General features: G+C 45.1%; 1 protein-coding gene across 3 annotated transcripts in view; it reads left to right on the top strand.

The window, feature by feature from the left end:
• The window catches only part of LOC118790714 (ephrin type-B receptor 4a-like), a 40,507-nt gene that overhangs the window by 8,902 nt on the left and 8,589 nt on the right, over window positions 1-23,016 (top strand). For all 3 annotated transcript variants that reach the window (XM_036547704.1, XM_036547706.1, XM_036547705.1), the window contains exons 2-9: window positions 8,121-8,191; window positions 8,470-8,751; window positions 9,377-9,767; window positions 19,172-19,327; window positions 20,355-20,693; window positions 20,894-21,018; window positions 21,108-21,273; window positions 22,596-22,695. In XM_036547704.1, coding sequence (XP_036403597.1) covers window positions 8,121-8,191; window positions 8,470-8,751; window positions 9,377-9,767; window positions 19,172-19,327; window positions 20,355-20,693; window positions 20,894-21,018; window positions 21,108-21,273; window positions 22,596-22,695 — 1,630 coding nt within the window. The remainder of the gene's footprint in view (window positions 1-8,120; window positions 8,192-8,469; window positions 8,752-9,376; window positions 9,768-19,171; window positions 19,328-20,354; window positions 20,694-20,893; window positions 21,019-21,107; window positions 21,274-22,595; window positions 22,696-23,016) is intronic.

Genomic DNA, 23,016 nt, shown 5'->3' on the forward strand with positions numbered 1-23,016 from the left:
CAAAAACCGGTAGGTCACGAGCAATGTGTTGGAGACCCCTGTGTTAAATGAACTCATCTTATACATGGCTCTGGATAAGATAATCTGCTGGTTGTCAACAATGTAAATGTGTACATCAGACATTTTTAATGTGGTTGCAGCAGTGAAAATAAACTGAGTTTATGGTGAATATTCTGCCATCATGGCAGCAGTGATCAGCACAGTGTGGCTGTCCTGGCCCGTCCATGCTGCGACCTTTCACCTATTCCCCCTTCAGGCTTCAAAGAAATGATCATTTCAAAAACTATTACTGTGATATACTGCTTAAAATCTCTCCCCAACATGTACCCCAAATTTCAGGAAAAGTTATGATGATTATGTCTAAATCAACTTGATTTTACATGGAATGACCCTATTCTGATAAAAAACAGAAGCAACAAAATGAAAATAGCCCTGTCTTCAGAGTTACACTCCTGAAAGCAAGCATTGGCTCTTGTTTTGGTGGCCCATGTGGGTGCCGTAGAGGTGCACTAAAGGCCCATGGTACAGGGCGCAGCCAGGAGTGCGTCTGCATGGTGCTGACGGCGTGAGAAAGCGTGTGGCAGCCGGGAAACTAATTGACCCGCGATTTCATGGTCTACAGGGTCTGGTGAATGGCAATCAGAGAGCCTCACTATGCCCTCTGTCCTGAGCTCTGAGGACTTCCCAAGGTCCTGGCCCCAAAGCAGGATGAGAGAGAGGGAGGGGAGAGGGATTAATGTTAATCTGGGCAGCCAAATCTCAGAGTTTCAGCGGAAGTCTCTCATATGGAGACTCCCTCTCACATGCACACTCACATAAACATACACACACATGTACACGCACTCATGGATACACACACACAGACACTCATATACATACACAGACATGCGCACACACACGCATGCACACACACACAGGCACACACATACACACACATGCGCACACACATACACACACACAAAGGACATCTAGAAGCTGGCATCCTGTATTCCTTTGTGTTTGTAACCACTACAAAACACATTTGGGACAGGAGTCCAAACAATCCCTTGACTCCCAATCAATCAATCAAATTCTGTTTGTTATGAAGGAACAGCATTAGTAGTGATAGTCTAATGGCTTACTTTGGTGTGGAGCATACTGCTTCACACTCCAGCACACAGACATACTCCCACACTCCTACACTCTGAGCACCAAAATGCTTCAGAACACACACCAAGCCCTGTAACTGCAGCACCACCCAGCATCAAATGGTGTGAAGCTGTGTGTGTGTGTGTGTGTGTGTGTGTGTGTGTGGTGAAGTCTTGGTCCATGCGTGCTTGAGTATAGGTGGTGGTAAGATGTGTGTGTGTGTGTTCCAAAGTCAGCACCAAAAAAGCAGCAGAAAAAACTTTACCATACAAATTGTTTTTCCTGAAATCCCAAGCCCTTTATCTCATAGCTATAATTGTGAAGAATGCACAGGCCACTTAAGATGTGTGTGTGTGTGCGTGTGTGTGCACACGCGTGTGTGTGTGTGTGTGTGTGTGTGTGTGTGTGTGTGTCTGTGTGCGTGTGTGTGCACGCATGGATGTTTGTATGAGTGTATGTATGGTAGCAGTGGGTCAGGCCTACAGTTCAGTGTGAAAACCAGTGGAATTCCAGCCTGAATTCCAGGGTCTCCCTCTCCCTCTTTCTCCCCTCCCTCTGTCTCCCTCTCACTCTCCCCTCTCCCCCTCTCTCTAAAGTAGTTTTCAGACAGTTTTGATAATAAACGGGGTGTCAGCAGTCTGTCTCTCTGCCACTTTCTCACTTTTGCTTTTACTTATTGCTTTGATAAACTACGTCTTTAATACTGAACATGAAACATAAAAATACATAACAGAATATCCAATAATTATGTAATATCACAAGAGTGCAACTACAAGTGTAATTCTAATGAAGATAATCTCTCCATCTCCTTCAATCCCTGGTCTCCTGCTCAGCCTCTCTGTCTTCCTCTATCCTGGTTTTGTCACCCTGTCCTGGCATGAAGCTGGCCTGCTTGCTTCCCCTTTCCTCTCCAGTCCTGTGTGATTCTGTCCCACACCCCTGCGCTCCCTCTCTCTCCCTTAGAGCAGGTCATGTCTAATTGGCGCTCTCTGTTCCCCCTAATTAAACGACAAGTCTAATTACAGCCCCTGGCGGGTCTCTGGCAGACAAGGGCTATAATTCCTCCGTTCCGCTCCAGAGACGGTGAGGCACAGGCAGGAAAACAGAGGGAAAAAAAGAGGAGCTGGAGGAAAGTGAAGAAGTCCTAGCTCTGTAATTTGAGTGGAAGCAGGCTGTGGGCTGGCTCCATTCCACTGGCTGGGGTGTAGCGTTAGCAAGCTGGAGTGTGTCTGTGTTTGTGCCTGTAGCCTTTGTTTACATGTGTGACATGTGTGAGTCTCTGAGAATGAGTTTGGTTTATGTGAGAATCAGTTTGGTGTGTGTGTAAAAGAGTGAGTTTGATCTGTTTGTGAGAATGAGATGGTAGTGTGTGAGAATCATTTTGCTGTGTGTGAGAGTGAGTTAGGTGTGTCTGTGAGAATGAGTTTGGCTTGTATGAGAATCAGTTGGGTGTGTGTGAGAGTGAGTTTGGTGTGTCTATGAAAGAGGAGAGAGAATGAATGCTTAATGTCTTTGTGCTTTTCTTGCCTGGCTGGCAGAGTTCATAAGAGTGTTCTCCTGGTGGCAATTGTACTTGGTAATCTCTAATGTTGCGTTTCCACCAACCAGTACAGTACAGTTTGGTACAGTACGGTACGCAATTATTTGTGTTTCCATCATCAAAAGCTGCGAACCGTACCAAAATAAGCGTACCGTACCGTACTGGTCAATAATGCTGTCAGCGTTAACGCGCTAACGCTCATTCGCGATTAATCTGGAAACTTTAAGGCGTTAATGATTTAACGCAAATTAATCATAATATCAAGTTGGACCGCAACTCCCTTCCTTAATTCCGGCGAGGATATTTACCCGCAGATGTGCGGCAAATTTCGTTTTAACCCTTTCGCGCGTACGGTCACACCGGTGTGACTAGCCGTTTAGCGCATATGGTAAAACTGGTGCGATTAAAACACTAGATTGGAGAAATTCTAGTTAATTTTGGCTTTGAGGAAACAGCGATTTAACTCTACAAATATAGCAAATACTAACTGGAATCCATAAGAAACTTAATAATGCAAATGAAAACATATTGAACCATATAACGAACTCGCGTGCTACATACCATAACAAATAAGTTACATGCGAAAGGGTTAAAACGAAATTTGCCGTTCAGCACATCTGCGTTTGCCACGCCTTTCAGTAATTCAGCCAGGTAAATATCCGCGCTGGAATTACGGAAGGAAGTTGCGGTCAAACCTGATAATATGATTAATTTACGTTAAAACATCGACGCGTTAAAGTTTCCAGATTAATCGCAAACGAGCGTTTTGACAGCCCTAATACAAACACAAAAGTTCCTCAACCGTCTCTGCTGTGTTGCGTTCTTCGCGCGCTTTTATGATGTCACGCTACTTGCCTAGCTGACGCAGCAATCGCCATCCAGCATATGCCCCGCCTATTAAGTAGGGTATGGTTGGCAGGGGAGACACAAGGGTTTACCGTACCAAACTGTTATTTAACGTACCGAACTGTACTGTACTGCTTGGTGGAAATGCACCATAAGTGACGTTTTGGGGTTGGAGGAGTGTGTAAGTGCCTGGAGTCTCTTAGGGACAGGGTTCAGAGTTCAGGGTGCAGTCTCCCCAAATGCCCACTGATAGCATCTCTTCTCCATCAGCACTCTCAGGCCCAGTCTAACAGGTCAAAGATAACATCAGCTGCAGCAGGTGTGCATCAAGAAGGCCCTCTTTAAGATGGGACCTCCATCACCTGCTGACAAGGCCACTCAGCCTGGCTGGCCTGTCAGAAGTCTAAACACCTTGTGCTTCTTTGTATCTGTACACTCACCTAGAATGTGTTGGCCTGCATGTCTTTGTGTGTGTGTGTGTTGGGGGGTGGGGGGGTGAGTGTGCACGGGGAGTGTGAGGGCATGGTGAGGCCACAGTCAGATAGTTTGCTCAAACTGTCAGTGGAAACCCCTGTCTGTTATGGGATGCCATATAGTCTGTACCCACATGCATGCATACAAACATGCACTGAAAACACAGACATACACACACACACACACACACACACACACACACACACACACACATACACTCAAAACACTGACACTCACACATGCTAACAAACATACACATACAAACACACATACACACAGTTAAACACGCTTACACAAACAGACAGACATACTCTCTTAACATGTGCATGTGTAGCAGAGCTGAAGTGATTAGCTCGTGTGAGTCCTGCGTAAAGCCTTAGGTAGCGGGTAGCAGGTAGCCGAGTGGTTGCAGCGGCTACGTCACTCCCCCTGAGACCTGGTTAAGTAGCGTTGTCGCCGACAGGCTAACGGCAATTTGCCTTTAGCTCAACTGGCAACGACGCTGGCTTTAAAGGGGTTGGCAGCGAGCAGTAAGAACCTCGGTTCGAAACTCGCTCGCTCGCCGACCCACGTAACATCACATTAAAACACAACGCAAGGGACCACCCGTTACATTGGTGCCGTGACCCGGATCACTGGCTAAAGCACAGCTTGGCCGCCAGTGGTCGCTGAGGAGTCAGAGGAGGTCAAAGGGGGGTGAGTGTAGCAGAGCTGAAGTGATTAGCTCGTGTGAGTCCTGCGTAAAGCCTTAGGTAGCGGGTAGCAGGTAGCCGAGTGGTTGCAGCGGCTACGTCACTCCCCCTGAGACCTGGTTAAGTAGCGTTGTCGCCGACAGGCTAACGGCAATTTGCCTTTAGCTCAACTGGCAACGACGCTAGCTTTAAAGGGGTTGGCAGCGAGCAGTAAGAACCTCGGTTCGAAACTCGCTCGCTCGCCGACCCACGTAACATCACATTAAAACACAACGCAAGGGACCACCCGTTACACATGCATACAGACACACTCCCTCTCTCTCTCACACACACATACACGCTCTGACACCTATGCATATACTCATACACACATAAATACATACTCTGTCTTCACTGTCTCTTTTTCTCACACTCACACATGCACACACAGATTCTGAGTTGTAACCTATCATTTCATCTTCATCTATCAGATGGGGTTTTCCAGTTTTCACTGCTATAATCATCAGAAGAAGAATCAAGGCCTATGGGCAAGCCTAGACCTTTGTGGTTGTGTGAATGTCTGCATGTGGCATAGTGACAGGAAGCAGGTCTTGTTAGATTCTCGGGTGCACCACTACTGCTGCACCTGTGGGCATGGTACTAACCTAAATTGCCTCGCTAAATATCCAGCTGTATAAATGGATAACAAGTGAAAAATGAGATAGGTGTCTGAAGGAGACTGTCTGATAAGCAAATTTAATGATAAATGAAATATTTATATGTGTGTTACCCTCTGGTTTTGTGATACTCTACACAGTCACGACTCCTTGGTCATTGATTTCTCCCTAACTGGGACCTGCTGTCCCTCCTTCACTTCAAACTCTCTCTCGCCATCATCATTCTCTTTTCTCTCCTTCACTTGTCATTTTTACCCCACCACCTGCACTCTCTCCCTTCTCTCCTTAACTTGTCATTTTTACCACCCCACCTGCACTCTCTCCCTTCTCTCCTCTCCTCCTTTCTCGTTCTTTCCAAATTCAGATTTATAGGTGAGTGCTGAGAGCTCTTCGCATGGCACTCAGATAGGAAATTACTGTACCACACTGCAGTGGAATATAATCTAAATAGGAGAGAGCACAATAAGCAGCCATTAATTGCATATGAACAAACAACCTCTCATCTTAGCCTGCCAAAGATTTTAATTTAATTTCCTCAACCCCCCCCCCCCCCCCCCCCCTGCCCCCCACCTCCCTCTTCCTTTATTATTTTAGTCCTCCTTTCGTAGATGGTGTCTCTCATCCTGCTCCTGGTGCCAGGCTGTGACAGATCTGGCTCCCCCCAAACCCCCCCCCCAGCACACTGCTGTTCTTATCCCCTGCACTGGATTGTGATTATCAGCGTTCAGCAGCCTGTTCCTCTCTGGTGACACAACGGACAGAGAGAGCAAGGGATGGCGGCGACACAGGGAAGGGCCTGGAGGCAGAGCAGAGAGGAAGGAGATAAGCGGAAAACAGTCCCAGCATTCATTCCTGTAGCAGCAGGAAGCAGACTGCAGTTTGATGAGGTCATGGACAGAGGAAAGCTGGCCCTGTTGGGGAGGGGTCAGATGTGGAGGGAGGGTGGCGGCCTGTTGGGGTGGGGTCAGATACAGAGAGAGGCGGGCTGTAGCGGCAGGGTAAGATGAGGATGGAGACTGCCTGTTGGGGTGGGGTCAGATGTGGAGAAAGGAGGCCTGTGGGGGTGGGGTCAGATGTGGAGAGAAGAGGCCTGTTGGGGAGGGGTCAGATGTGTAGGGGGGAGGCCTGTTGGGGTGGGGTCAGATGTGGAGGGGGAGGCCTGTGTGTGGAGTAGTTGGTTGCACTTTTTGGACGCCTGCTGTTTACAAAAAGTGCCATGTGATCTTTAGTGACCACATAGAGTTAGTACCTCAGTTTATTGTCTCATTCAAAAGACTACAGAATCTCCTACAACACAGTGTCCCTATCGATGTGCTGGGGCATTGTTCCCCTGTAAGTTCGAGAGGATGCCCCCTACTGCATCCCTCAACTTCACTTCCAGCAGCAACCTGATTTTTCCCCAGTGGTCTTCTCTCAAAGTACTAACCAAGCCCAAACCTGCTTAGCTTCAGCCACCAGGCGGGAGAGAGCTGCTTTCATCAGAAGAATCACAACAGAGTGAATGGGTTATGTTTTTAACATAATTCCCATGCAAATGAAAATGTTATACTGCAGAGTGTCTTAAAATCTGCAGAGTGTAGTGAGGGTTGTGATTTCAGGTCCACTTACCCATGATGTTTAGAAGCTTTCTATCTGGAGCAGCCTCAGAAAGAGGCCTGTTTCTCTGGCTGCTGTGATGGATGGAGCACCAACACCAGCAGACTAGACGCACAAACCCAGTGCATTTTACTCAGAGCTGGGACAGCAGGCTGTGTGTATCTCTGTATTGTATATGTGTACCTCCTGTGTGTCGACTCTGCGCATATGCATATTGTACTTGTGCTGTGTGTTTGTGTAGTGGACTGTCTGTATACCTTCATGCTATGGCTTTGTGTGTCGCTATGGGACTTGTGTGTGTAGGTGTGTATGCAGTAAATAAGTGTGTGTGTGGAAGCAATAAATCAATCAAATTTTGTTTTTGTATAGTACCATTAACAAGCTGTCACACAGGGATTCACAATGGACATATTCCAAAAAAACAAAATAACCCAATGTATCCTGTTTGAGAAAAACAGGAAAATGATTCCCTGAGTCCTTAAAAGGAGATGGAGCTAATCTATGGGAAAATGGTAGGATACAGAAAAGAAAAATGCAATAAACACAGAGATTGGGGGAAAGCATGAATAAACAGGCCTGCAGTCTTAATGGTGACAGGGCAACCTGGGTCCTGCGATAGCCAGCTCTATACGTCATTTCCACAATAAATTTTTAAATGCAGCGCATTCCATGGAGCTAACTGAGGCTGAAGAGACCACCGGAAGCACATTCCTCAGCAGTCTTAGGGCAGGGGTCAGGATGCTGTATGGGACAGTCCAGGAGCCTGGAGGAGATTTTAAAGCTCTGAGTCTACCCTGGGTGTGAGGGGAGTGTAATTTTGGGCTTTTTGGTCTGCTCCCACTGTTAGCCGCCCATATGTCTCCACTCCTGGGTTACCAGGGTTTGTTGGACTGCAGTGAGGCCTTGCATGAGACACACACACACACACACACACACACACACACACACACACACACACACACACACACACCCTCACACACAGTCATACACACACACATTGCACACACAGGCAGACATGCACACACACACACACACACACACACACACACACACACACACACACACACACACACACACACACACACGTTTCATGTGTAAGGCAGTGTCACTCTTCTTACTGTGGGGGGGATGGGGTTTGTACCCCTGTACAAGGCTGTGCCATGATCACCCTCCCTCTTTCTCACACAGAGGTCCTGATGAACACTAAGCTGGAGACCTCAGACCTGAAGTGGACCATCTACCCCCAGTCTGAGCCAGAGGTGTGTCCAGCTGCTGCCTCTCTTCACCTGGCATGTCCCTGTCAGTCATCCCCTGTTGGTGCTGTCCCACCCTACTTCTCTTCATCCTTTCCATTCATTCCTGCATCCCTTATTGCACTGCAGTTTCTATGTGTCCATATATGTATATACACATATAGTATGTATGTATATAGTATGTATATAGTATGTATATTTGTATAAGCGTGTGAGTGAGGCTGTTCCTGTATCTCCCTCATTCCCTCCCGCTTCCACCGTGCCCTCCTGCCTTTCCCCCACAGTGGGAGGAGGTGAGTGGCCTGGACGAGGAGGGCACCAGCGTGCGGACCTATCAGATCTGCCCAGCCGACGGCGGCACCAGCCACTGGCTGCGCAGCACGCTAATTCAGCGGCGGGGCGCATCGCAGGTGTATGTGGAAGTGCGCTTCACTATGATGGAGTGCTCCTCGCTGCCCACCTACCACCGCAACTGCAAGGAGACATTCAACCTGCTATACTACCAGGCCGACTTGGACGAGGCCACACCCACACACCCAGCCTGGATGGAGAACCCCTACACCAAGGTGGGTCCAGCATGCCTGTGGCCTACAAAGGCCAAGCCACCGTTTTACACTCACTGTGGGCACTTTATGATAGAGACAGACATAGTCAATTCCATCTGCGCTACTCTCAGTTTTTAGTCTTTTACTGTTGGACACATTGCTGTTAAGTTGTTCTGTGTACTCTGTTTTTTGTGTCTTTCGATGTTCATGTGCTTGTTTTAATAAGCACGCCAACATGTACATAGTTTAGCTTGATTGAACCTGGCTGAGTCTGGCTATACCACAATCAATTAGTTATTGCCAAGCCCTTAGGCTGTGCATGAACCACACTGCTATTTACTACAGGTGAATGTTACTTTTAATTTGTTATTAAAATAGTCTATAAACATAGTTGTTTCGTTCCAAGTGCTGTCTACCTTACAGCTATCTGGCAGAAAAACTAATATCAATGACATATATTATTGGTTCATAGTTTTGTTAATTAACAAGCATTTTGTTACTGCTCCAAATAATCAGTTATCTCAAAGTGAGATGCCACAGTTGTCCTGGGTGTACGCTAATCCATTCAGCTAATCCATGTCACATGTCATTGATGTCATGACTTTGAGCTTCTGTGGCCTAATGTGTGTGTGCTCCTCTGTCTCAGGTGGACACAGTAGCAGCAGACTTCCTGCTGCGGAAAGGCGGGGAGAGGAAGTCCAATGTGAAAACGCTGCGTCTGGGCCCGCTGACCATGCGGGGCTTCTACCTGGCCTTCCAGGCGCAGGGGGCCTGCATGGCCCTGCTGTCCGTGCGAGTCTTCTTCAAGAAGTGCCCCACCCTGACGCGCGCTTTCTCCTCCTTCCCTGAGACGCTGCCGCATGCACTGGTACAGCAGGCGCAGGGACGCTGTGTGGAGCATGCCGCCCAGCTCAGCGCCCAGGCTCCGCCCCCGCACATGTTCTGCGGGGAGGACGGCCAGTGGGTGGGGCAGCCCAGCACCAGCTGCACCTGCAATGCAGGCTACGAGCCTGTGGACAACGATGCACGTTGCCAAGGTGAGAGAGCGCTAGAGGGCTCTCAGGGTGGGGCAGGGGGAGGGGCAAGGTGAGAGAGCAGGAGGGGTGAGGTGAGTGATTAGGAGCGCCCTGCCAGGACAGGGGGAGGGGTGACATGAGAGGGTGGGAGGAGCCTGCCAGGGCAGGTTGGAGGGGCAAGGTAAGAGGATGGGAGGATCATGGATACCATTAAAGAGGAGTTCGGCATATTCCATGGTTTATTTTGTTAATCTGAAATGATGAAACCTAATGCAAAAGCACATGCAAGTATATTGATCTATTCCAGCATTTAAATTGGTGTTGCTTTGGGAAACATTTAAATTGGTGTTTCTTTGGGAGCCATAAAGGCAAATGACCTTACTGTTTTGAAAAATGTTCAACAATCATTACTTGTAAGAGGCATTTTTGATTGATAAAGGAATCCATTCACTCAATCAACATTTTTTTGCCAAGTCGCTTCTCTATCCTTTGCTGCTGCCAAAGTATTGCTTTTTTGAGAATACATGACGATACTCACTGTACACTCTCGTAATGGTTTATTTATATATTGAAAAGTAGGAGGCGTGCTTTGATTTAGTGTAGAAATCCAGTATAATCCCAGTGTAATCCAATCCTAGTGTAGAAATTTTGTAATTGACAAGTGATGGTATATGGAATGCTATATGAATGCACCTATTTAGTTTAGCCTATCCAAGATTAACTTAGCTTGATTGCATAAATGGAATCAGCCTTGCTGGATCCAAGAAATCCTGAACTGTCACATCTTGCTTAGTTAAGTTCAGGCAACAACATAGGATTTCATAAACCAGCCTCTCTCTGGGCCTATGTCAACAGAATAAATATAACCACAGAATCCCAGTATTAGCCTCTATCTCAGCATGTGTCAATAGAGTAAATGTAAGCACAGAGTCCCAGTATTATGCATGGTTTGGGCCTTAGGAAGTGAACAGGAACAAGGTAGAGATATGATGGAGTATGCATTCAACTTCAGAATGCAGAACAGAGACGTAAAGAGAAGGAGAAAATTTGGGGAGAAAGAACATCTTCTTTCTGTCCTATGTCTCATTTCTGTTTTTCAGCTTATCCCCAAAGAGAACTGATTCATGAATGTTTGAACTTTACCCTGCATTCCACCCTCTTTAATGTAACTCTTCCTTAGAGCAGTCAGTTGTTGCTATTTCAACTCGACAATATCAACGAACGTAGCCATGCATGGACCCAGAATATAGCAAAATCAGATAATGCCGCTGCTGTGACATTTTGAACAGAGATCAAATGTAGATCAACTCTGCACTTAAAACCATCTATTCATCTGTTTTTCATGCATGCTATAGAGCAATAAATTGAATCAGTCAATCCATCAACTTTTATTTGTTAGTGCATTTCTACAGTGGAAATTGTCAATTTGTGATTTCCAGCAGGAAATGAAAAACCAGAAAATCCAGAGCTAATTTCTGAAAGAACTGGAAAAGTATTCACTAACCCCTGGAAAAGGTGGTCAAGTGACAACTTTAAACTTAATTTATGTGTAAATACCTTTCTAATCTTTCAAATAAATTGTAATCCAGTATGGTTTTACCTTGGAGCTGAGCTTCCTATGAAATGTCATCCTTCTCCAACTGTGTTTGTGCTGGCCTTTAGCTGTCCGTGCATGTGTCCTTTGCATGGCTCCCAAACTAATGTTGCCCGCTAAAGTTCAGTTATTACATCCATCATTGTTATGTTGTGTGTCTGTATTAGAGCTGCGCAGCTGATGTGGCTTATAGGTGTGACTGTGGTGCCATATGGATTTGTGGGAGGGTGACACGTGTGAGCGATGTCATTGCCAGTATTGCCGTGGGACCTGGTGAAAGTCAACCTTTCCTGTGGAAGGCTCTTGAAGCTTCTTTTCCACAGGATGTGCCACTGTCTGGCCCTGCTTTCACTCACTGCTGTTTAACCTGGTCATGTCCAGCTCAGGAAGTAAACACCATGAGCGTGAGGAGAGGTTAAACCTTTCACCACAAACCCATTTTCATTTGGAGTCTGTTTACATGTCACTCTGAGCCTTTTTGGGAGGAGTCGCTTTGGGAAGAAATGTCATGATCTGTGGCTCTCAATGCTGTCTGCTGTAACCCTCTTTAAGGACCAATTTTGGAAGCTTCTTTCATCCTACAAAGAACAAATTTGTTGTGCCATTTTAACAATGACTGTTGCAAAAGCTCTTTACCACCAGCTTTCACTGTTTTGGATGGAAGTAATCTAGCTACCAGGATAGCAACTCCAATGTAGACAGAAGGCAATCTTACGGAGCAGAAGCAAACCATGATAACTGTTATCAGGTGAACAAGTGAGGAGGAAGATGGTTATGTTTAAATAATGAAAGTATGTATAAAAATCACAGCTAATGTTTATCAGATGAACAAGTGAGGGAGAAGATGCCATTGGATGATGTGGTTATATTTGAACAATGAAGGTGTGTATGGACAGAACTGTATTCTACACTGTTTTTTGATCAGTTTTGAGTCCCATAGTCACTCACGTGACCTCTAAATGTGCAGCGGGCATTCTGAAGCGAGAGCTGAGAGCTAGAGAAGAAAGGGGCTTTAGAGAGGGAGCCTAAACAATGAGACAATGGAGGGCCTGGCTGCATGAAGAGGGAGGAGGGACAGGCTGAGAGGGGGTCAACGAGGGTCACCTGCCGGTCTCTGGCACAGGGCGTGGCATGACAATGCTTCTCAGCACCTGTGAAGGGGAAAGGCAAGAATGAAGGAGAGGTGTGGCTCAGAGGTTAAAAAGCCACACCCGCCACATCAAAGGGCAGGTACAAGAGGGGGAACATGAGGAAAGAGTGGAAAGGCAATATGCACAGAAAGGGCCTGGGCTCCTTCATGGGTTCAGATTACCCATAATCCACCCCACCCTATCCAGGCATGGGCATGTAGAGCACACAGGTATTGTGCAATAGTGCATTGTGCCTTGTTGGACATCCATCCCAATAATGAGGTTGAATCACACAGAACACGAAGATGAGAGAAATGTTTGGAGGGGCACAAATCATAGGAAGGACCACATAATTACTCAATAAAGTCATTCTTAAAATTGACTTCAACAACATGCATTACTGTTCCAGTTTAGTTTGAAAGACAATGCTTGACAAATTGGATCCAGAATGCTTGTTTTTCCTCATTATTAGAAAAGGGCTAAAGGGGTGGTGGCTGAGCCAGAAACAGAGAGGGAGAATGAAGGAGAGAGAGAGGGGAAGAGGTTAAGAATTTTAGAGAGGGAGAGCATAAGAGAGAGGGATTGAGAGAAAGGGATTGAGAGTGAGATATAGAAGAGGGATAGAGAGAGAGAGAGGTTGACAGGGAGAAAGGGAAGAGCAGAAATAGAGAGGGGGGATAGCAAGAGAGGGTGAGAGAGGGGGATGGGCAAACAGTGAGAGGTCTGTTTGAGAGGGCAAAAAGAGAAAAAGAAAGAGAAGAGAGGGGGTTGTGTGTGGCTACAGAACACAGAGACATTGTTGGAATGACACTTGGAGAGATGGTTCAGTTTCGCACTGCAATCTACACACATACAAACACGGACAATTCCACCCTACTCTGATAATCTGCGACTAAAACATGCACTGTGTCATAAACCAAGTAGTGTTCTGACCCTGTATTACATGCACACCAGTTCTCTCTTTCAGTTCTGTTCTATTCATTTTTTTTTACCAAAACTTTTGAAAGAAGATGAAATCATGTCATGCAAATCTCAGTGTATCTTCTAGGATTGGGTGGATGCCATTGATAAGACTCCTAGTAAAAAGCTTTATGAAAAGTTTTTTTCATAAAAAGATTTCCTACAAATTCTAATGGAACTACATAGTAATCTCTCATTTCAGATCCATACATTACACATTTGATTAATTTAAATTTAAAAACAGGTGACTACACGGTGTACGCCACAGAAACCATAGTTTATTTACATATCTACTGTATGTTATATGTGTATGTGTATTTATATAGCTCAGCACATCTACACATGCATCCCAAAGCTGATGCAGATCATCTGTGAGGCCTCTCCCTCACATGCATGTTCCCTATGCAGGAGGTGAAGTCTGTACTAATTGCTACCACTGCTAATTGCCATGCTCTTTTGTGGGCGGCCTGGGGTCATTCAGGTCACATTCTGGCTGGAGCAGGATGGTTCCTGCTGATGGAAAGCGTTTAGTGTATAGTGGCAAAAAAAGTCACAAGAGCAACAGGCAGAATGCAAGAGAACACTTGTCAATGTGCTTCAGACCATCACACAATGGCAGTATGGTCAGTTTAACCTAAAGCAATACTACCCGACAGTAACGCACAGGGAAATTTAAGATTTCACTTAGGAATAAGAAGGGGAGCCAAGATGCAGTTGGAAGAGGTGGATCTTATCATTTATTAAATGCATGCAATCCAACAGAATTTTCTTTGTCGTAATTAATTAATTGTCTTTGTGATCAATAACAATTTTATATTCATGAAAAAAGCCTAAAAGAGTAATAACTAAAAAGAGTTATTATTATAGTAAGTGTATATATCCTGGTGCGTGATGCTGTGGTAATATGAATAGTAAATAGTAAATGGTACGAAAGAAGACATTGTAAAGTGCTAGTTATTTTTATTGCTTTTTATCTTTTTTTTTAATTTCTGTCTCTACCAAATATCACCCAAAATTTGAAATGCATCTCCATTACTCTTAATAACACAATGGTGTCTGCAATCAAGACTCTTGGTGTATTTCTGGAAAACTGTCTGTCCTTCCCAGAAAATATAGCATCAATTGCCTGGAGCTGTTTATTCTCTCTTTACAATAACTACAAAATCTGTACATTTCTCACCACATATGCTGCCCAGCTCATTGTCTCATTGCAACCCAGTTTCCCTAAATGTGCCATCGGGCCCCTCCAGCTCATGCAGAATGTTACTGGTTATCTTGTACATAACCAGCCAAAATACTTGCATGTCTCCTTATCTCCCTTCACTGGTTACCAGTTGTGATCAGAATACAATACAGAGAAAAAGCACTGCACACTCTTATATTCAATCATTTATCAAACCATACATTCCTGCCAGACCACTCTGCTCCGCAACGTCTGGTCACCTTATCAACCCCCTCCAAAAGGGTCCTTCTTCTTGGTCATGTTTGATCTCTACTCTGGCCCCCCAGTGGTGGAATGCTCCCCACAACAGTCAGGACTGCCGAATTACAGACCATCTTCTGCAGCAGACTGAATCCTCATCTGTTCAAACTGCATATCGGTTCAACTAACTCCCAAGTCTGAACAGTTATATCCTCAAATACACTACCATTCAAAAGTCTGAATAGGAAATATAGCAAAATGAATAGGAAATATAGTCATTGACAATGTTAGAAATACTGATTTTTAATTGAAATAATAATTGTGTCCTTCAAATTTTGCTTTCGTCAAAGAATCCTCCATTTGCAGCAATTACAGCCTTGCAGACCTTTGGCGTTCTAGTTGTCAGTTTGTTGAGGTAATCTGAAGAGATTTCACCACATGCTTCCTGAAGCACCTCCCACAAGTTGGATTGGCTTGATGGGCACTTCTTATGTACCATACGGTCAAGCTGCTCCCACAACAGCTCAATAGGGTTGAGATCCTGTGACTGTGCTGGCTACTCCATTGTAGACAGAATACCAGCTGACTGCTTCTTCCCTAAATAGTTCTTGCATAGTTTGGAGCTGTGCTTTGGGTCATTGTCCTGTTGTAGGAGGAAATTGGCTCCAATCAAGTGCCATCCACAGGGCATGGCATGGCATTGCAAAATGGAGTGATAGCCTTCCTTTTTCAAGATCCCTTTTACCCTGTACAAATCTCCCACTTTACCATCACCAAAGCAGCCCCAGACCATCACATTGCCTCCACCATGCTTGACAGATGGTGCCATGCACTCCTCCAGTATGTTTTCATTTAGTCTCCTCAAACCTCACCTCAAACTTAGCTTCGTCTGTCCATAACACTTTTTTTTTCCAATATTCGTCTGTCCGTTGTCTGTGTTTTTTGCCCATCTTAATCTTTTCTTTTCATTAGCCAGTCTGAGATATGGCTTTTTCTTTGCAACTCTGCCTAGAAGGCCAGCATCCTGGAGTCACCTCTTCACTGTTGACGTTGAGACTGGTGTTTTGCGGGTACTATTTAACAAAGCTGCCAGTTGAGGACCTGTGAGGTGTCTGTTTCTCAAACTAGACACTCTAATGTATTTGTCCTCCTGCTCAGTTGTGCACTGGGGCCTCCCACAACTCTTTCTATTCTGGTTAGAGCCAGTTTGCGTTGCTCTGTGAAGGGAGCAGTACACAGCGTTGTACGAGATCTTCAGTTTCTTGGCAGTTTCTCGCATGGAATAGCCTTCATTTCTCCGAACAAGAATAGACTGACGAGTTTGAGAAGAAAGTTTCTGGCCATTTTGAGCCTGTAACCGAACCCACAATTGCTGATGCTCCAGATACTCAACTAGTCTAAAGAATTTAGTTTTATTGCTTCTTTAATCAGGACAACAGTTTTCAGCTGTGCTAACATAATTGCAAAGGGGTTTTCTAATGATCAATTAGCCTTTTAAAATGATAAACTTGCATTAACAAACACAACATGCCATTGGAACACAGGACTAATGGTTGCTGATAATGGGCCTCTGTACGCCTATATAGATATTCCGTTAAAAATCAGCCATTTCCAGCTATGATAGTCATTTACAACATTAATGTCTATAATGTCTACACAAATTTCTAAGTGGCCCCAAACTTATGAATGGTAGTGTACATTTGCTATATCCTCAAACATCCTCTTGCATATACTGTGGAACAGAATATGGCATCTTATGTAATGATTTATACTTATTGTATTGCGATACTTATGATGTAGTCTGCTAAATAACTAAATAAGTAACTGTAAATCTAAATGTATATTGATATGCACATACATGCAGCCCTTACATGATGTAGCATATGGACCTTTATTTCTCCTATTCCCCGTCTCTACACAGCATTTGCAACTTCCAACTTGTTGTCATGTGAATATAGTGTTTATAAGCTTTTGTAAGCCTGTTTCACTAAGACTTGTATATGCCCAATGAACTGTTAATGCATTGCAAAGTCCAGTCATCCAGGCTTGTTTAAACGCTGTACACTGAACGCCTCTTTCTGTGTGTTAATGCCTCCTCAATCAGCTAATGTTTACATACACCATAAAATGCCCTTGAGCTCTTAATGTGTTTTAACTAGGCAGTCAGCGCATGTATTAAGACTTCCTTTTTTCAGTGTCTTTGTTCGGTTGGAATGACTTTCTTCGATTGTTAAGGTACCGCAACGTTCAAGTAGTCAGCATGTATTTCCGTGTGAGATTTTCTACACACTGAGTGCAGTCCACCTGGTGTCTGTTCTAGCAGAATATGCTCTGCCTTGAGAAAAATGAGCCAACTTCGTGGCTGGTCGATGTTTTTCTTTTACTTTTTAACAATGAGAGTACTATTTATACCCGGAAAGGAAGGCCAGCTTGAATTGTAATGATGTCATCTTATTCACTGATTCAGCTGACAGTGTTTTTTCGGCAGACACATCGGTTCCTGTCTCGAAGGGGTCATACCTTTTATTGTTTTACTTGGTTACTCCCGCCATCTAATAAAAAATTGACTGGCTCGAAGTGTCCACTTGGTTTATTTGGACCATGTTGACACCTCATGCTGTGACTGTCACCTTGTTAATGCTTAAAAGCCACTTGAGCATACCCAACTGTATACCCATTAACTGCATACCTACCTCAGGTATGTTTCAGAAAATCAAGTCACAGTTGCACAGGGACTGTAGCCTCATGATGTTTTAATAGTCAAGTTTGCTGCTCTGGCTATCATTGTTATGTTCACGCACAGTGGCGTCATTAGGTGCGATCAATCAGGGCTATAGCCCAGAATATTTTAATCCTAACCCCGAATAGTTTCGCCCTGAAAAAGGAGGTGTTTATAGCAAAACAACAGACAGACTGTAACAGAGCGGAACTTGACTTGCAGCGTCCGAAGGTGTGATAATATTTATTTATTATAAAGGTAGATATAACCTCCTCAATCTACCGATGCCGATCTCCCTTCAAAAAAAAAAGACAAGCCCCAGGCAAACTTGACTTAGCCCCAAATCTTTTCAACAGCTAGAAATGTCCCTGTTCAAGCATGTATATGGATGGCAGTGTGGTGTACTGGTAAGGAGCAGGGCTCATAACCCAAAGGCTGCTGCTGTACCCTAGGGTGACGTACCTAACCCAAAATTTCCCCAGGATCTATCCAGCTATCTAAATGGACAGGATGTAAAGTTGTAAGGTGTTTAAATTGATCTGGGTAAGTGCATTTGCTAATTGACAATAATGTAATGGAATATAAAACTAACACTCATGTGGGGGAAAGAGAAAAAATCCCAAGAGAAAATTAAAAATCCTTGGTGATAACAATTTGACAGGACCTCTATAATGCCGATAAGCACTGCCTAATGTGACATTTTGAGAGTTAAGACACCTATATTTTCATGACTTCTGACAGATATTGCAGCATCTTATGGCAAAAGTGTCGTAACACTTATTAACCAGTGTTCTAAAAGCATTGTCACACATGTGACGCAGGTGTTACACTGCCATTCATAAGATACCAAGGGTTCACAAATATCATAACTCTTTCAAATGGTCATATGAAGTGCATTAAGGCCATTCAAATAAAGTCACATAAAATTATTGTGACATTAATCCTTTAATGATTGCACCAGTGACACAAATACCACTGAGAATATGAAGTCATGACAACATATTATAATGACACTGCCCACTTCAAATGAAGTAGCATGTCACTGATGTGTCATTACACATTCCTTAAAGGTAAAGATGATGACATTAATGATAATTACATCTTTACCTCTTACCTTTAGCTCAAGAAATTTCTGTCTCAAGAAACAAGAAAGACATCTCACACTGATAATTAAGTTAAAGCTTATTTTACTTAAAGTTAGTTGTTTTTTTTTTTCAAAGTAAAACTTTTTTCCCTTTTTTTAAAACCGTGCAGAAAAACAGTAGAGACAGTGACACACGTACATTCAGTGCTTTTATTGGTTTGGTTAACTTGTCAGTGATAGGCAGCAGCAGCATTTTACACTGTTTTGCACATGTAAATGCTTATTTTTTCAATTTCACTGTGACACATAACATTCCCCATAGTGAGGCGAGGTTACTAATTTTTGTGCCTTTTTTCTCCATCCCTAAATTAAAGTAAAATAGTAAAAGCAAGCTGAGTTATGGTTTTGAAAGAAAGAAAACGTGAACAACATGGTGGTGTTTCTTGGTAAGTTACTCTCTGTGGCTCGTCCGAATGTGCAGGGGTGTAAATGCTGTCCTCTCTCCTGTCCCACAGCCTGCCAGGTCGGGCATTTCAAGGCGGGGCCAGGGGCTGGTCAGTGTGAGCAGTGTCCACCATTCAGCAGCGCGGTCATCACAGGGTCAGCGATGTGCCTCTGTCGTCCTGGTTACCATCGGGCCAAATCTGACCCACCGGACGCCTCGTGCACGAGTGAGTACCTCCTGCTTTCTCTCCTCTCCTTTCTCCTGTCTTGTTTCTTCCTTTCCTCCTCCCCACTGGTTCTCTCCCTCTAATCCCTCGCTCGTTCAGTTTCGTTTCAGTTTCAGTGTTCTTCTCACCTTTCCTTCATGCTCTCTTCCCCCTCTTCACCTTTGACCCCAGACCTTACTGTATCTCATTATCCCTCTTTTCTTTAGCTGTGTCCTAAATCGCATACTAGCATACAAATAAGCTGCATAGTACATACTGCATTCTAAGTCTTTTAGTGCTCATAAAGTACACAAGTACTGTGTGCATTAATTGTGAAAGTACTTCTCTGTGACTAATAAAAGAATTAACTCTGATGATAGCTACAGTAGAAGCTAGCTAGCTGTACTGTGACATTTTCAAGCATACTGCCCTACCAATACGATCTGGTGTAAATGTACTAGATGGCAAGCATACTTGGTAAGCATACTACACAATACGCAAGTGTGGGATTTGGGACACAATCTTTTTCTTTATGGTCTCCTCTATGGCCTGCCTCTATTTTGCAGCTAAACATTGCCACAGGAGCATTTCTTAGTTCACTGGCCATGTTCATGACTTCCTACATAATTCACCTTCATAAAGTCCACTTTCCCTCTCTTGTTTGTCTTGTATAACATGAAGTTTGTATCTTCTTTTTCTGTCACAGTCCTGCTGAATTTACTACAGATTATTGCTGGCATTAATGTTTCAGTTATAAAGCATGATGGCTTTGATTGAATGATTAGGGTTCAAATGTCACATTTTCCTCAGTGCTACCTTCAAGAACTTAGACTTAACTATGGTTGTTAATGCATTCAGAAACGAAATTTCTACCGAAATTAGTCGTCAAAAAGCCCAGCCATTAGGGGGTCAGTTTGCCATCCAGTCCTGTTGGCTTTGATGTGCTTTTCTATGGTTTCTAAATAGTCCTAGTTGCAGGGTACTTTGTGTGTTGTATCTTTTAACATAAAGATGGCATTACGGCCCTGTGTTTCTGCCCCTGCTGTAGGACCGCCCACAGCCCCACGCAGCATTGTAACGCAGATCAATGACACCTCTGTGACGCTGGAGTGGAGTGAGCCGCTGGAGCGGGGCGGCCGGCAGGACCTGAGCTACGCAGTGGAGTGCCGGCGCTGTGGGGGGCCCGGGGGCCCTGGAGCCACCTGCTCTGCCTGTGGGGACAGTGTCAGCTACCGGCCAGTGCAAAGGGGTCTGACAGGCCGCCGCGTCACGGTCTGGGGCCTGCTGCCCCACACCACCTACACCTTCTCCATCCTGGCCCTTAACGGGGTGTCCCAGCACAGCGAGCCTGCCAGCGAGAGCGTTAACGTCACCACCAGTCGCAACAGTAAGCAAGGCGGGTGCGATGAAGGACATGGTGCTGGGAGGGTGATGGGGTGGGGGGACAGTAATGGGGGAGCAGTAAATGACATGATGTGGTCGGGATATCTGAACAATAATATTTTAAGGTAGGATATTTGACACACATTCTCATTTGAACTGTAAGACTAACCATGTGTATGTATTCCTGTGTGTGTTCGTGTGCAGTCCCAGCCCCAGTCTCAGGTATCAGGAGCAGCACAGTGACAGAGAGCAGTCTAAAGCTGCACTGGTCAGTGCCCGAGCAGCCAAACTACAGCATCCTGGAGTACCAGCTGCGCTACTGTGAGAAGGTGACAGCATGGAAATGAGTGCACAAAAACAAGTCCAAGGTCCTCAGGTCACAAAGGAATTGACCCAAATTTCTTCTCTCCTGATGCAGAAGCCTGGCGATGAGCAGGGCTGGCATTATAAAGAGACCAAGATCAACCAGGTGGTTCTGACTGACCTGCGTAAAGCTACCCAGTATGAGGTGCAGGTGCGAGCACGCACCACAGCTGGCTACGGCATCTTCAGCAAAGCCGAGACCTTCCGTACCCGGCCTGACGGTGAGCAGAGACCCAGGAGCCTTTTTCACCCTGTAAAGTGAAATGGGAGCCAGCACATAGGCATTAGCACGTGGCTCTTCCCAGGCCCTGCCGGCTTCTTTAGGGCTGCTAGAACAGGCCATCTCTTCCTCATCGTAATGTCCTGCTGAAAGGCATAATGGGATGCGTCCTTCCTCAGCCAGCTGCCTTTAGTTTTGGTTACTTTCTCATTCTCACTTTCAAGCAGTGCATTTATCACTAGGAGTGGTATTTATTTAATTAGCAATGTTTGTTAGCTAGCTAGGAACTTAGCAACTTGTCAAAACAGTAACAATGCAGAAATGAGTAGAGATTTTTATTTAGCTTGTGATACTTCATTTGTCTTAATTGATTCAGTTTTTGTGTTTTGCTCTTTAAATTATGCTTTCTAATGCAGTCGGAAGTCACTGTTGGCTACCAAATGTGGCCAGTTAGCTACAAGGCAAACCACAGCTGAATGTGTTTCAAGGAGGCAGAATCAAATGGCTGTCTGTCTTCCTTTACCATGACAGGTCCTAGCTTTAGCGTTACATTATGACTGTGTGATCACAACAGAAAACAGGTTACTTAAATCACCAGGATGAGCTGTGAACTGGTGCTGAATTTTACTATTGTTTTGTTTTTCATTGATTCGGGAAGTATCCTCTGGAAAGGACTCCTGAAAGGGTGTTTTTAAAAGGATTTTGGAACAACTGTGAGCTTGCAGCCTCCAAGAATAAAAGATCAAGGTCATGGAGCAGTGCCAAAGTCTGATGAAAGGCTCCAGTTGCTGGAGTGTTCGCACTGTTGCTTTCCGGGCTGCAGTGTTTGCTAAGCACATTATCCTCTAGAGTGATGAGAGAGTCATTTCATTCCCTTGTGTTCAGGAATGGTGCGAAACGGAGGGGGAATTTCAGATGGTGCTGTGTATTTGTCCTGGAGTAAGTGAGAAAATGGCTTTAGTCCCTCCTGCTTCTTTATCTTTTCAAATTTGTCTGCTGTTCCCTCTTTTTCCTCTTGTCCGATCATTCATTTCATAATGTCACAGTTACCCGGACGTATACTCCCCCCTCTTATTCTCAAACAGCTCTGCCATAATGCCAGGTGTACGTTTTGGTTGGTCCTACAATGTCTATTATGTGTCATCTGTTGGATTACAGCCAGTGGCCTACAGTATTAATCTCTCCTTTTCTCATTCTCTTACTCTCCCTCTCCTCTTTCTTGTCCCTCTCATTCATTTACCCTCTTCTTTTTCTCTTCCTTCTCCCTCCCTCATGCTCCTCCTCTCCTTCCCTGTGCTCCTCCCCTCCCTTCTCTTCCCTCAGAAGATGAGTCTCGCTCGCATCTGATGGTGACAGGTGTGCTGGTGGCTGTTGGCTTGCTGCTCCTCCTGGCTGCCTTTGGTATCGCCATCTTCTGCTTCCGGTAAGTTCCCTAACTCAGCAGATTGCAGAGGCACAGAGAGAGGGCAGGAGGAGAGGCAGGATGCAGCCCTGCTCTCCACATGCCAGGCAACAGAACAATAGGCCTGACCCTGGGAGCATACATAATGGGGGCCAGCAGCCCTGGCCTGCCAGCAGCACAGGGCGGACCCCGTGGCTATTTCTGTCCCTCCGGGAGGAGCGGGAGAGGGCCACGGCCCCTGCTGCACAGGAAGTGGATCTACAGGGACATGTCCTGATAGTCAGTCAGAGCTGGGGGTGGGGTTTGCATTTAGGAACAACCAGACTCTCTCAGCAGTGCTTG

This window comes from Megalops cyprinoides, chromosome 16 (genome assembly GCF_013368585.1).
Source record: "Megalops cyprinoides isolate fMegCyp1 chromosome 16, fMegCyp1.pri, whole genome shotgun sequence".
In the NCBI taxonomy this organism is placed as follows: Eukaryota; Metazoa; Chordata; class Actinopteri; order Elopiformes; family Megalopidae; genus Megalops; species Megalops cyprinoides.